Genomic DNA, 12,990 nt, shown 5'->3' with positions numbered 1-12,990 from the left:
GAATCAGGCTCCCCACTGGACAGAGAGCCCGATGCGGGGCTCGATCCCAGGACCCTGGGATCATGACCTGAACCAAAGGCAGAGGCTTTAACCCACGGAGCCCCCCAGGCGCCCCAGCAGTGGTGTATGCTCTGCATGAAATGATGGCCACGACAGACAGTTGGATAGAGAGAGCCGCACAACAGTGTATGTATGGTGTGATCCATGTTGTATAAAAATAAAATAAAATAAGTTCATTTACTTGTTTGTAAGTTCATACATAAATGTCTAGAAGGATAAACACCAAAAAATTCACACTGGCTATGGGGATATTGCAAAGGAGAGGAGCTTCCATTTTTGTCTTTTTATTTTCTGCTGTTTGAAATGTTTACCCTCAGTATGTTTTATTTTGTCATTCACAAAAAGAGGAAAAAGTAAGTGTGTATGAGCTGGGAGCCTGATGACCCCTGTCCAGCCTTCCAGCTCTTGTCGGAGTCCTCTCTGGTGTCTCCCGCTGACCTCAGAAGGACACGAATGCTATTTCCTCTCCACAAGCACTTGCCAATTCCCTCTGCTCCCTGAGGACTTGGCTCAACCCGAGTCCAGGCATCTGTGCAGGTTCCCTGGCTAAGTGGCTCTGGTCCCCTGCCTGTGTCACCCGCCCCAGGGATGTCAGACATGGTGACATCACAGTTTGGCTAATGACATCATAGTGGACCCAGAGGCTGACAGGACAGAAGACCTAGCAGGTCCCAAGAGATGGGGGCAAAGAAGGGGTTGACAGGTAGAGGCTGTTTGGGGTGGGAACTTGAGGGACGGTGTCCTCAGCCCACCTCCCAGGACATCCTAGTCAGGCCTTTCAGGGGTTGGAGATCCAGAAATCTCCAAGGTCGATTCCCTTTTTGTTTCTAATCAAGAGGTTATCCAGACTTTTTTGAGAGTTGGGAGCAGAGTGTGATGCCAGCAGGAGATGGAGTTGGCAGGTGGAAGATGGGAGCCAATCGTGTGTGTGACTCCTCCTCGGGAGATGGGACTGAGGGCTTCTGTGGGTGCTCCCCTGTGATTCCAGCAAAGAGGTAAGGGAGGCAGGCCTGTGGCCTTGGAGGCTGGGAAGGCCCTGGCTTTTGGTGCATGGAGTTTGGGTGGATCAAGACTTCAGGGGGTGCTGCAGGAGGAGCTCCTCCTGCTGATCGGGGAAAGGCAGGAAGCTGTCTGTACAGCTAAGTCACCACTGACTGATCCTCGACTCTTCCAGACTGAAACCTGTGGCTTCATCTTCTGTGCATATATTATGCAGGATTCTCAGTTTAAGCTATAGAAACCCTTTTGGGAGGATTTAGGAAAAGCAATTCATTTAAAAGTTGTTGGGGGAAACTCACAATATCTGGAAAGGCTGCAGAGGCAGGCTTGAAGAACAGGCTGGGTCAGGGGAGGCTGGGAGTCCCAGGACCACACACCTCAGAATCAGCCTCGAGAAGATTCTGCCACCTTCTCTGAACCCCTTTCTCTCTGCCGCCGCCCCAGAAGCCCATGTGGCATCATGTGCAGAGTGGACTCTCCACGAAGCTGTCACTTCAGGGCCACTGACTTCTGATCCCATCTGGACAGGGGCATCCAATCAGCCCAGTCCATGTCATGTGTCTGTATCATGTGCTGGGAGTGAGAGGTCGGAATTAAGTGTGTGGCCACTGTGGCTTTTACTTTTTTAAAAGATTTTTATTTCTTATTTTGGCTTTTATAGTGGGAGTCGCCTTCTGCCTCCCCTCAGACTCATGTCAGGGAAAAGCTCCCCAAGCTGGGCATACAAAAAACCCAACAGATGTCTGCACAAGAAACAAAAATGCATAGACAGTGGTCCCTGTCCTTGAGACACTCCCAGACATGCAGGAGTCAGTTATGTGGGAAGATAATTATGATAGGAAGTGATGGAGGCCACCGTGGAGGTGGTCAGCAGCCAGGGGCTGGGTGGGCAGGGAAACACTGATAACATGCCCTGGCCTATGGCAGACAGTCCAAGATGTCCCCATGTGCTTCAGGCCACCTAGATGGAATGGCTGGGTGGAGTCTGATGACTGGTTGGGGCTGTGTGTCACACAATGCCAGACATTGTGTGACACAGACACACCCACTGGGCAGAATTTGAGTCTCTAGAAATGATGCACCTTTTCTCGTTCACAGAAATAATGAACTTGCTTGGCCTAAAAAGCTACTTCCTGGTTAATGGAGCTTCCCTTTCGCTATCTTGTCATGCCCTACAAGCATTTTGCAATGTCCTTGAATTACCTCTTGTCCCTGTTGGGACCTCAGTGCTGTATCTGGATTAGAGAAAGGCTCTTGGGATAGGCAGACCAGAGTTGGGACAAGAAAGAGGAAGGTGTATCTGCTGCCTCGTGGGTTTCTGCTCTGTGGCACCAGATTCCTACTCTCTACCCCATGTCCTTCTGGGTTACATGCTCTATCTGTGTCTGTGCCCATTCCTGTCCCTGCCTCACCATCACTGTCTTTGCCATCATCACCACTACCTGCCTCTATCTCGGCTGGGCCCCCACCTATAGAGGGACCCCAGCTCCAGCCTTTCAGCCCTGCTCTGTCCCTCTTGGACTCAGTCACATGGGTTCTCTAAGAACCAGACATAGCAATGCCCCTAACTCCCAACCCCCCACGCTGACCTTCCAGTAGCCCCAGCTCAGGTGGTCCAAAATCAGCACCTTGTCCTGTGGAGTTGCCACAGGTAGGCCAGGGCTGGTGGGTGGTTCCCTCTTACCAGGTCCTGCAGGGCCCCCCATCCCCGGCCTGCCCGCCTACCCCCTTCTTCCTATTTGTGGCGACTTCAAGTGTAACACCTTCCTGTCATCTCTCATACTCCCTTGGGCCCCAGCCGCGGCGGCTGCCCGCCTGCCCACTTCCTTGCATCCCGCAGAGGGAACCTGTGCAGAACTAGGTGACGAGCCTCGTGCAGGCAGGTGACAAGCCTCTGCTGGGCAGGGCTGGGAGGAGTCCGGGAAGAGAAAAAGGAGTCTGGGTTTTGGAAGGCTGAGAGACCCGAGGCTATGTGCTAGGGTCCCGGGTGCGCTGGAGAAGAGAGGTGCGACTCCTGAGAATGGGAAGGAACCTGGGATCACTTGTTGAGCTGAGGTGGTCCCTGTGCTGTGTGGCCTGCAGTGAGAGAAGGTGGAGAAGGGGGCTGCTGGCTGAGTCGGCAGCAGAGGAATCGGCGCATCATCCTGTCAGGCCAGTCAGGGGACCCAGAAGGTTCTTGGCCTACTCCCTCGGATGCTTCCTGCTGAGGGACCTGAGCCTGGGCAGTCTGGGTGGCAGGGCCCTAAGGGTCCCTCAGCTGCCCAGAAAAGTCGTGTAGATGATCAAGGGTGCAGGGGCACCCACTGGTGGGGAGGCTGTGGTTCGCAGGAGGCAGAAGCCTTTCCCAGCATGGAAGGGAGTGGCTTCTCAATTCCTGGTATTCTCCAGAAAATCTGGAATGTTCCTTCAGGTCTCTGAGTTCGTTTAGAAGTAACCTCCATGAGGATCTTCCTCTCTATCCTCCTCTTCCCTAGGGATGAGGATAAGGCCTGCTCTGCTCCTCACCTCTGAGTGTCTCCTTTCAGTCCTCTTCCAGCACCTACCAAGAGAGCTGTCACTGGCCTCTACGTGTCAGTACAAGCCCTCACAACCTGTCCACCCCTTGTGTTTTGCAGACAGGGAAGCAGAGGCCAGGAGGGGCAGCAACTGGCTCAAGTCACATGATGGCTTGGTGGAAGGGTCAGCTCTAGAAGCCAGGCTCCTCTTTGAAGGTCTTTTCCTGCTCACTGGGACTGACCTGTCTTCCCAGGTAGTGAGGGCATGAAGGGGGAATCTGCTCCAGACTTGCACTGCTGCCAGAAGGCTCAGCCTCTAGGGCAGACAGGGGGCTCCCTGTCCTCCAGCCTGGACTTCCAGCTCTGCCAAAGTGACCAGGTAAGGAGGGATCCCAGCCCCCTCTTTGAGGTCAGCCTGATTATGGAAGGGAGAGGATGTCAGGATGAAGTGGGGAAAAATCTGAAGGAACCAGATTCCCATTGTTCCCTGGTCCTGGGCATCCCCACCCCACCCAGCACATTGTGGCAAAGGGCCCTTGAGGTGCCAGAGGTCCTCTCCCAGGCCCCAGGGGCTGGACTCCTCCTGTGAGGTGTCAGAAGGGATGGGGCCTGTGGGATGCTTGGCTTAGCATGTGGTCTGGGCCTTAGCACAGGGCCACCTTGGGGGCTTTCAGTCTTTGATGATAATTTTCTCCAAGTTCATCTTGGCTCCGTTCAAAGCAGAGTTGATGGTCTGAGACCCAGTGGGGCCAGGGTGGTCAGGAAGGGAGGGTGGGAGAGAGCACATGGCTAGTGAGAGGTTCTAAGGGGAGGGGAGGGGAGGGCAATCCTGGCATGGGCATGGAAGTCCCTGAGGAAAGAAATTTTCAGTTGAAGGTTGGGGAAGCCATTTGAGTGACAGACGTGGTGGAGGGCAGCTCTTAGCTTTTCTTCTCCTTTTGGACATCAAACTAGAGCTGGAACCACTCCGGGGACACAGGTACCCCAGCCCCACACCCCGAAGCCCCTTGCCTCCTGCTCTCCAGGTCTTCTCAGCTTGCAGGCCACTCTCTGACACGGTGGACTCCCGTGGCTCATCCTGGGCCAGCTGGTTGCACCCCTTGCCACCGGCACCAGCCCCCCAGGGCCTGGACCTGTACCTGTGGACCCTGGAGCTGACACCACTGAGCACAGCTCCGCAGAGTCTCAGAAGTGATGTCTTGAGTACAAGTAAGCCCAGGGCAGAGGGCCGCACCTGGCTGGAGGTGGGAGGCGGGGGAGGACTCCTAGGTTCCAGGACAGGAAAGGGAGGGGACCCAGTGTCCCCAATGAGGACAGAGCCTCAGGCACGCTTTACTTCCACATTTTGGCCTGGAGTCCTAGCCTTGGTGGGGGGTGGTTTCAGGGTGACACCTGAGCCACAGGCGGTGGACAGGGGCTTTCTCAGGCAGGGAAATCTGGAGTACATGTAGCCAAAGTCCCAGGCATTGACGGTGATGCTTTGTTGGCCTAGAATGTGTGAGCGAGAAGGGTCCTTATTATAGGACAGGAGCGCGGATTGGGAGCCAGCGAGCGGAGGTGGAGTCCTGGTTCTGCCCCTTCTGGCTCTGTGACTTTGGCCACATCACTGAGGCCAGTTGCTTCTTGCGGGAGTGCAGGAGCTGTTCTAGATTTGTTGCACTGTAATGCACCTTTTCATTGCACACTTGTGAACTCGGGAGGGTGGGAACCATGCGGCCACGTCCCGCATTTCCCCAGCACCGAGCACAAGAGTTCAGCGAGGTTGGCTGAGTGAATAGACGAGGACCCAAGCAGACAGTCTACTTTGTGGCATTTTTTTTCTTTTTAGTATTTCATTTGAGGTCCCTCCTCGCTTATTATCTCCCTTCTCCCTGGCTGTTGCATCTCCGTCGCCCTTGCTAGCTCCTCTCTACTTAACCTCCTCAATAACGCCATGCTCCGGAACTCAGCCCAGAGCCTTCTTCCCTCCCCTCCCCTGCTCTGGTCTCCTCTCTCCCCTTCTTTCCCTCCTCTCCTGTCTTGTCCACTTCCTGGAGAGTAGCACGGTCTGATAGAACTTCCTGCAATCAGGGACACTCGTCTCTTCTTGTGCTCTTTGCTACCATACCTCCCGAGCCTTTTAAATGTGGCTAATATGAGCCAGGAGCTGAGTTTTTGGTTGTACTTATTTTAATTAATTGAAATGGGGTCACATGTGTCAAGCGACTACCCATTTTGGACACAGCAGATCTAGCTGACCCTTTGGTGGTCTCATCAGGCAGGTCCCCAGACGTACATCTTCAGCTTGGACCTCTCTTTTCAACTCTAAACCAGCCAACGAACCAACCAAACTCCAAACTGATTCATCCAACTGCCTACTTGACTTTTCCACCTGGATGTCTAATAAGCTGCTCAAATCATTTTCTCTCCCTAAGACGCTTGAGCGCTGCATAAACACTAGCTTTTGTCGGCAAGTGCAGACCAGGGAGGCTCCGAGAAGGGGAACTTCTGTCCGAGTCCTCCAGCAGGCTGGCAGGCCAGAGAGCTCCCCCACCCCCAGCTAGCCAGGGGGCCGGATAGATACGGAGCAGAACTTTCCATCAGGCTGCTGGGCCTTAACCGTCTTTCTTTTCCTGCTCAGAGCACCAGCCACCAGGGCTGCAGGCTGGCTCCACTGATGATGAGAAACTCACAGCCAAGTACCCTGCGAGCAGGGACAAGAGGGGAGGCCAGCAGGAAAGAGCTGGCGAGGGGGCCCTCTGCCCATCCCTCTCGCCTTACAGCGGCTCTTCCCCAGTCCCCTGGCAGAACAGGAAGAGCCCCAGGCCCTTGGCCATCTGCTCCTGCCCACTGCCTACTCCCATCTCCGAAGAACTCCCATTCTGCCTCTACCCCTTCTATCCTGGGTATCCACTTCTGCCTCCACCTCACCTGTTCACCTATGGGGCCCCACCTTCTGTCCAATGTCCCCCCCTCTTCATGCTGCCCCCAGACCCCTCCTATGCCACCAGCTTGCCGATGAGTGCCAATGAGGCTGGGCACCCCGCTGCCCAGAGGGAGACCCTGTATCCTTACCCAGGGGCCTCACAAGCCTCTGGCCAAAGCCAACCTTCCCCAGCCTGGGATCGAGGTCCTGGAACTGCCAGGACTCTCTCCCCTGGGCCAAAGCTCGTGGGCAGGGCGGCACCAGCAAGGCGGGCACCCACAGGCTCCCGGCCAGGCACCACAGCTCTGCCTTACCCACTGAAGAAAGAGAATGGCAAAATCCTGTACGAGTGCAACGTGTGCAGCAAGAACTTCGGGCAGCTCTCCAACCTCAAGGTATCCACCTCCTGGGCTCTGTTGCTCCCCTCAGCATCTTTCCATGGCCCCCTCCTATCCTGATTCCAGAATCAAGGACCTGAAAGCTGGAGCAACTTCTGGGCAGCCCCTAGGCTGTGAGCTGGAATGGTTTACTGGGTCCCTCACTGTCATGTTTGCAGAAAGGGGATGCACAACAAGATGGCCATGAATGTCCTCTCCACCCTAAGACACTGTCTTTGAGCACATCTCATTTCAGTCAAAAAAGGGGAAAACTGAAGGAAAGGTTTGTCTGAGGTCACTTGGACTTCAGGGTGAGGTTAGGCCTTGATATTAGCCTCTCAAGGTCTACTGCAAACCTCTTTCCTGAACAACTACCTTTTTGGATCTCCTGTTAAGCCTCCTCCTGCTTATTTGTTTGAAGGTCCAGTGGGGGAGTGGATAGATTTTAGTGAGTCTAGAGCATGGACCTGATGACCTGACAACCAGCCTTTTGCACCCTACAAAGCAGCGTGTCACTGTGGGCATTGTCATCCACATCGCCCGGGGCAGGGGCAACAGGGCCCTTGTCTGTGTGTCAGGGCTCTTTGCATGTGCAGGTCACACTGAAGTTGAAGAACGGCCCTTTGCGGTCCTCCAGGGTGTAAGTTCTTAAGCTTTAATGAGATTCAAACCTGGAGAGCTAGGAAACATGCAGATTCCTAGGTCCCAGCCCTAGAGATTTTGGATTCAACTGGTCTGGGGCAAGGCCTGAGAATGTGCATTTTCCACACACTCCCAGGTGATGCTGATGCTGCTGGTCTGTGGATCACACTTTTTTCCCTACGATTATTTGCATTAGGAGGCACCTGGGTAGCTCAGTTGGTTAAGCATCTGCCTTGGGCTCAGGTCATGGTCCTGGGGTCTGGGATCAAACCCAGCTTGGGGGGTGGGGTTCCCTGCTCAGCGGGGAGTCTGCTTCTCCATCTCCCTCTGCTTCTTCCCTCTGCTTGTGCTCAAAAAAATAAATACATGTTTTTAATTAATTAATTAATTTAAAAGATTTTATTTATTTGACAGAGACAACAGTGAGAAAGGGAACACAAGCAGGGGGAGTGGGAGAGGGAGAAGCAGACACCCCACTGAGCAGGGAGCCCGATATGAAGCTCGATCCCAGGACCCTGGGATCACGACCTAAGCTGAAGGCAGATGTTCAATGACTGAGTCACCCAGGTGCCCCTAAATAAATGTTTTTTAAAAGATTATTTGAGGGGTGCCTGGGTGGCTCAGTGGCTTAAAGCCTCTGCCTTCAGCTCAGGTCATGATCTCAGGGTCCTGGGATTGAGCCCCACATAGGGCGCTCGGGTCAGCAGGGAGCCTGCTTCCCTTCCTCTTTCTCCGCCTGCCTCTCTGCCTACTTGTGATCTGTCAAATGAGTAAATAAAATCTTTAAAAATATTTCTGAGAGAGTGAGGGAGAGCAGGGGGAAGGGTGAGAGAGAGAGTCCAGGCTCTCTGCACTAAGCATGGAGTCCAATGAAGGGCTTAACCTTGAGACCACTACCTGAGCTGAAGCCAAGAGTTGGTTGTTTAACTGACTGAGCCACCCAGGCGCCCCTGTGGACCACACTTAGAGCAGCACTGCTCGGGAAAGATCTACATGGGCTATCCCTCACCTAGCCTTCTGATCACTGTCCCCTCCCAGTCCACAGGGCACCAGAAAGAGTAAGAGCATCCTGAAAAAATGGAAGAGAGGCCATGAAGGCAGTGATAGGGTAGCAAGGGCACTCAGAAAACTTGATGCCAAATAGGGGTCCTGTGGGGATGTGGGGAGAGATTTAGACAGGACCTGCTGGAGGCTTCTGGGCAGTTGGCAGCCTTTCTCCCACACCTGGCTCAGGTCCATCTGCGTGTGCACAGTGGGGAGCGCCCTTTCCAATGTGGCCTGTGCCAGAAGAACTTCACCCAGCTGGCCCACCTGCAGAAGCACCACTTGGTGCATACGGGGGAGCGGCCCCATGAATGCCTGGTGAGACCCTCCTTCCCCCTCCCTGTACTCCTGCAGGCTGGTGAGTAGTTCCAGGCTCTCGGACGGGTGGCCCTGTAGCCTGCTCTCCCCAGGGCTCCTGAGCAAGTGGAGACAGGACTGGAGGCAAGGGTGGAGGCAGTGAGGGAGGTGGAGGGAAGTGACAATGACCCTTGTTAGCCTGGAAGGGCCAGAAAGTGAACCTGGAGGTCCCTCCCTAGGCCTGGAGTGAGGACTAGAGATGTGCGTCTAAGGGAGGAGAATAATAAAGCTGGGAGGTCCCAGGGAGTGGATACCGGTAACCTACTTCCCAGGGTTGCTGAAGAAGGAGAAGGCCTGGTGCTTGCGAAGTATACAAACACTAGCGATAACAGCAGCTGGGTGTTAGCTCCTGCTCCCTCTGAGTCCTGATACATCCCTTGGGAGGTCAGAACAGCAGAAATTCTTTCCCCAGGCATGAAAGAAGCATCGTAGTTCTAAGTCTGGGCTACTTGGGTACAGATCCCAGCTCTCCCTCCAGGTTGTGTGACCTTTGGCTAGTGGCTCTCCTCCTCTGAGCTGCTGCTTTCTCACTGTATTAGAGGAGTTACACAAGGACTCAGTCATCCTTCTCCAGGGTCCCCGGGAAGACTCTGTGAGACCAATTCCTGGCATGTGGCAGCTCCCAGTAAATGTTAATGACGCTCACGAAGGCTGTAGGCCCATGCTTAAGGGTCCTGTGTGATGATCTCATTCGGTCCATCATACCTACGAGGTTAGGTATTAATAGTCACAAATTAGTAGTTACCAATAAGGAGAATAAGGCTCAGACAGGAGATGTCACCTATGCGAGGTCACACAGGGAGTAAGAATCATGATACTAACCCAGGTCTGCCTGGCTCCAATGTGCCAGACACTGTGCGTCCCAGGAGAAATCATGGGTCTGGGCAGGCACAGGGAGGTGGTGGTGGTGGTGGTGTGGGTAGGGGTGTCCAAGGTAGGGAGTGGGAGCAGAGATCTGGAGCCAGCCACATGGGCAGAGCTGACACCTGTGCCCATTCTTGGCAGATGTGCCACAAACGCTTCAGCAACTCTAGCAACCTCAAGACCCACCTGCGCCTGCACTCTGGGGCCCGGCCCTTCCGGTGCAGTGTCTGTCCCCGGCGCTTCACCCAGCACGTTCACCTGAAGCTGCACCACCGCCTGCACGTGCCACAGCCTCCCCGCCTAGCTCACGCCCACCTGTCCCTGGCGTCTCTTGCCTGCCTTGCCCGATGGCACTAGGAAGCCCTAGATCTCGTGGCGCTGCCATCAGAGAAGCAGATGGGCTGGGATCTGGAAAAGGTCAAAGCGGTCCTTGGCATCTGGGGGAAAGTGCAGGCAGCCAGTTTGAGCCCTGGTGCCAGGACTGCCCTGGGGAGGGGGCAGGAGCAGAACAATTAAAAGATTTTCTTTGCGACAAGTTGAGGCCTCTGGGACTTCATTTGCGGAGGGGGAAGCCACTGTGTATCTGTCAGATTCCACACCTCACCTGGAAGCAGGTCACAGAATGCAACCAGAGAGAGCCTGTGATGCCCGCTTATGGGGTAGGGGCTCTGGCAGCCATCCACATCCGGCTGAATTTGGGTCCTGCTCCCTGACCTGGTCCTGGCCCTCCCATCTCAGCTTGCCAGCGGGTGGTCCAGCCTTTTGGGACTCAGCATGATACAGACTGTGCTGCCAAACACTGGGCACATTGCTCTCTTTCCTGAACAAGGGTTCCAGCACCTGCCCAGATGTACGTCTGCTGCTTCCCACCACTTTCCTCTCAGTTCCTAGGAAGCCAGTGTGCCTGCTTCGCTGGTACTCCCTGCCATGGTCCAGTGGGGTGTGCTTCACCCTCTGTACATGCCAGGATCTAAGCCCCCAATCACCATGGGGGTGGCGGGGCAGGAACACAAGGAGGTCAGCGTCCATTCATAACCGTTCCAGCAAGGGGCTCCGTTCGCGCCCTCGTGGGTATGAGAGGAGCTTCCCTGCAGGGGACTGAGCGACCTTCACGCTCAGTCTCACGCCCTCCAGGTGCGCGCGCGATAATGTTCAGGAGCCCACCGCGTCCAGGCAACAGCAGGCTCGGCTTCGGCCTCCTCCGCCCAGTAATTGAGATCACGGTGTAAAGCCCACCCCGTCACCCCTTTGGCCCTGTGCCATAGGCCAACCACTAGGACAAGGCCCCACCCACTCGACAAGACCATGCCCCCTCTGGTCTTGACCCCGCCCCTGCGTTCTAGCCCCTCCTCCTCGGGGGACAGAGACCCCTGGTTCAGCGCCGCCTCGCTGGCCCGAGGTTCCTCCTTCCCGCCCACCTTGTGTAAGGCCACCGTGGGGGCTGCCGGCACGCGGTGCCCCTGGAGCCTTCCGAGGCCTAAAGAAGTAGCGCCGTCCATGCGGAGAGCACGGCAAGAGCGGGGAGAAGTGGGACTCAGGCGGTGCGACCCCTGCAGAACTCACCCCGTGTCCTGGGGCAAGGACCGCCTCGGGGTCAGTCCCCCGCCCGAACAGACTGCGGGCGGGGCCCCTGTTTGTTCAAGGGGGCGGGCCGGAGAAGGCGTTTCTCTGCGGAGGAGCGGAGAGGAGCGGATCCGGGTGGCCCCCGTGGCCCCGGAGAGCTGTAGTGCCAGGGAGCCCGGGGCCTTGCCCTTGCCATGGCCGAGCTGGACGCGGGGCTGGGGGCGCTTTTGGCCCGCGGCTTGGCCAGGCTAGGGCTGCGGAGGGAGCGCCGGGGGAAGCGGACCCGGGAGGAGGCCAGAGCCCGGGATAGGTGAGGGGGATGGAGGAGGTCTGCAGGGGCACCCCTGGGCTCTAGGGGTGTGTGCGTATGTGTGTGTTAGAGGGTAGTGAGTGTTCAAATAAGCGTGTACGAGTGTCTGAGAGCATAAAAATATACGTGACAGTGTACTACGATTTGGATATATGACTGTGAATATGGTTTTTAGATACAACCTGCGCTCTTTTGAAACTTTAAAACAACTTTTGCAATTCCTGAAGTCAGGCGGCGGGAGGGGGGATGACTTCTTCTCCGGAGACAGTTTAAAGGCAAACGTAGCCCCCCCCCTCCCCGCCGCTGTGGACTTTGTCACATCCTAGGCCAGCTTCCCTCTCGTCTTCATTCCCTTTGTCATGAGCGTGACAGGCCCCTGAGGTGTCACAGACCGCGCTACGTTTGCCCTCAGATGGCACGATTTCCCTTGTCGCCCCAGACTGTAGTAACAATAAATCTTTATTTGCCACTTGCTTCTTGCCTGACGTGGGTTATCTCATTTAAATCCTCACAGCAGCGCTATGAGGCAAGTGTAGTTCGTGTGATTCAGATGTGGAAATGGAGGTTCAGAGAGGTGAAGTCACCTGCGCAGTCACACAGCTGGGAGGAGGTGGGGCTAGGTTATGAGCTTAAGCAGTCTGACTCCAGGGCCCATATCCTGAAGCACTGGGCTGCTCTGTTGCCCGGAGAGATTCCCGGACTGCAAGCCGGTGGTGGGGGGCTAGGCAGAGCTCCGTCCTAACCCCAGCTGCCGCTGGCCTGGTCCCCTTGAACATACTGCTTCCTCTCTCTGAGCCCATTTGCTGGTAGCCACCGTCGGAGTGGAAGGAAAAAGGCTCTGCGTGGCAAAGCTGAATGGCAGGGAGGGGGAGAGTGAAGAGGACCCCAGTGGCTCAGAGGGCCCGTATCGGAAAAGAGCATGGAATGTGCTCGCATGGAATGTGCTCGCAGGCACTGGGGTGTTGTGTCTCTAGGTAGTTACCAGGCAATTTGTTCTGATCTTATCTTGACACGGCTGTCTTTAGCAGCTGTGGGAGGGGTGGGGTACCTGAGCACCAGGCGCAGAGGGAGAGGAGGGGTTTGTGCTGTTCTCTCACCCCAAAGAGAAAGGGGGAGGGGAGGGCCTAGCCACCCTGGAAAGCCTGGAAGCCTGGGTGCCCCAGGGGGTACCCACACCCTATCACTGCCCTGCCCACCCCAGCAGGGAGACACGCCCTCTCCCATTACCTGGTCTGGCAAGAACCTGCCCTATAGGGCCCAGGTGGCATGGCCCCTCCCTTTCCGCACTCGAGAGGAGGCAGTGTTGGCCTGCTGGTGAGTCAGGGGTTGGGAGGACAGGGGAGAGACTGCGCATGCTCAGGGGCCAGCCTGAAG

General features: G+C 55.8%; 1 protein-coding gene across 1 annotated transcript; it reads left to right on the top strand.

The window, feature by feature from the left end:
- The first annotated feature begins 2,889 nt into the window (after positions 1–2,889).
- On the top strand, positions 2,890–10,278 carry ZNF683 (zinc finger protein 683). The gene is made up of 6 exons (XM_059375566.1): positions 2,890–2,942; positions 3,675–3,933; positions 4,580–4,763; positions 6,175–6,854; positions 8,712–8,840; positions 9,885–10,278. The coding sequence occupies exons 2-6, from the start codon at positions 3,820–3,822 to the stop codon at positions 10,098–10,100; spliced, it is 1,323 nt and encodes a 440-aa protein (XP_059231549.1). The 5' UTR covers positions 2,890–2,942; positions 3,675–3,819; the 3' UTR covers positions 10,101–10,278.
- Positions 10,279–12,990: the final 2,712 nt, after the last annotated feature.

This window comes from Mustela nigripes, chromosome 14 (assembly GCF_022355385.1).
Source record: "Mustela nigripes isolate SB6536 chromosome 14, MUSNIG.SB6536, whole genome shotgun sequence".
Taxonomy (NCBI): domain Eukaryota; kingdom Metazoa; phylum Chordata; class Mammalia; order Carnivora; family Mustelidae; genus Mustela; species Mustela nigripes.
Note: the sequence above shows the minus strand (reverse complement) of the source record. Positions and strands in the feature narration are given on the sequence as shown.

Excerpts from the sequence above, each read along its gene's own strand:
- ZNF683 (XM_059375566.1), top strand. The coding sequence starts at position 3,820 with ATGAAGGGGGAATCTGCTCCAGACTTGCACTGCTGCCAGAAGGCTCAG. Across the intron at positions 3,934-4,579 it reads AGCTCTGCCAAAGTGACCAG|GTCTTCTCAGCTTGCAGGCC; the intron begins GTAAGGAGGGAT and ends CCTGCTCTCCAG. Across the intron at positions 6,855-8,711 it reads GGCAGCTCTCCAACCTCAAG|GTCCATCTGCGTGTGCACAG; the intron begins GTATCCACCTCC and ends CACCTGGCTCAG.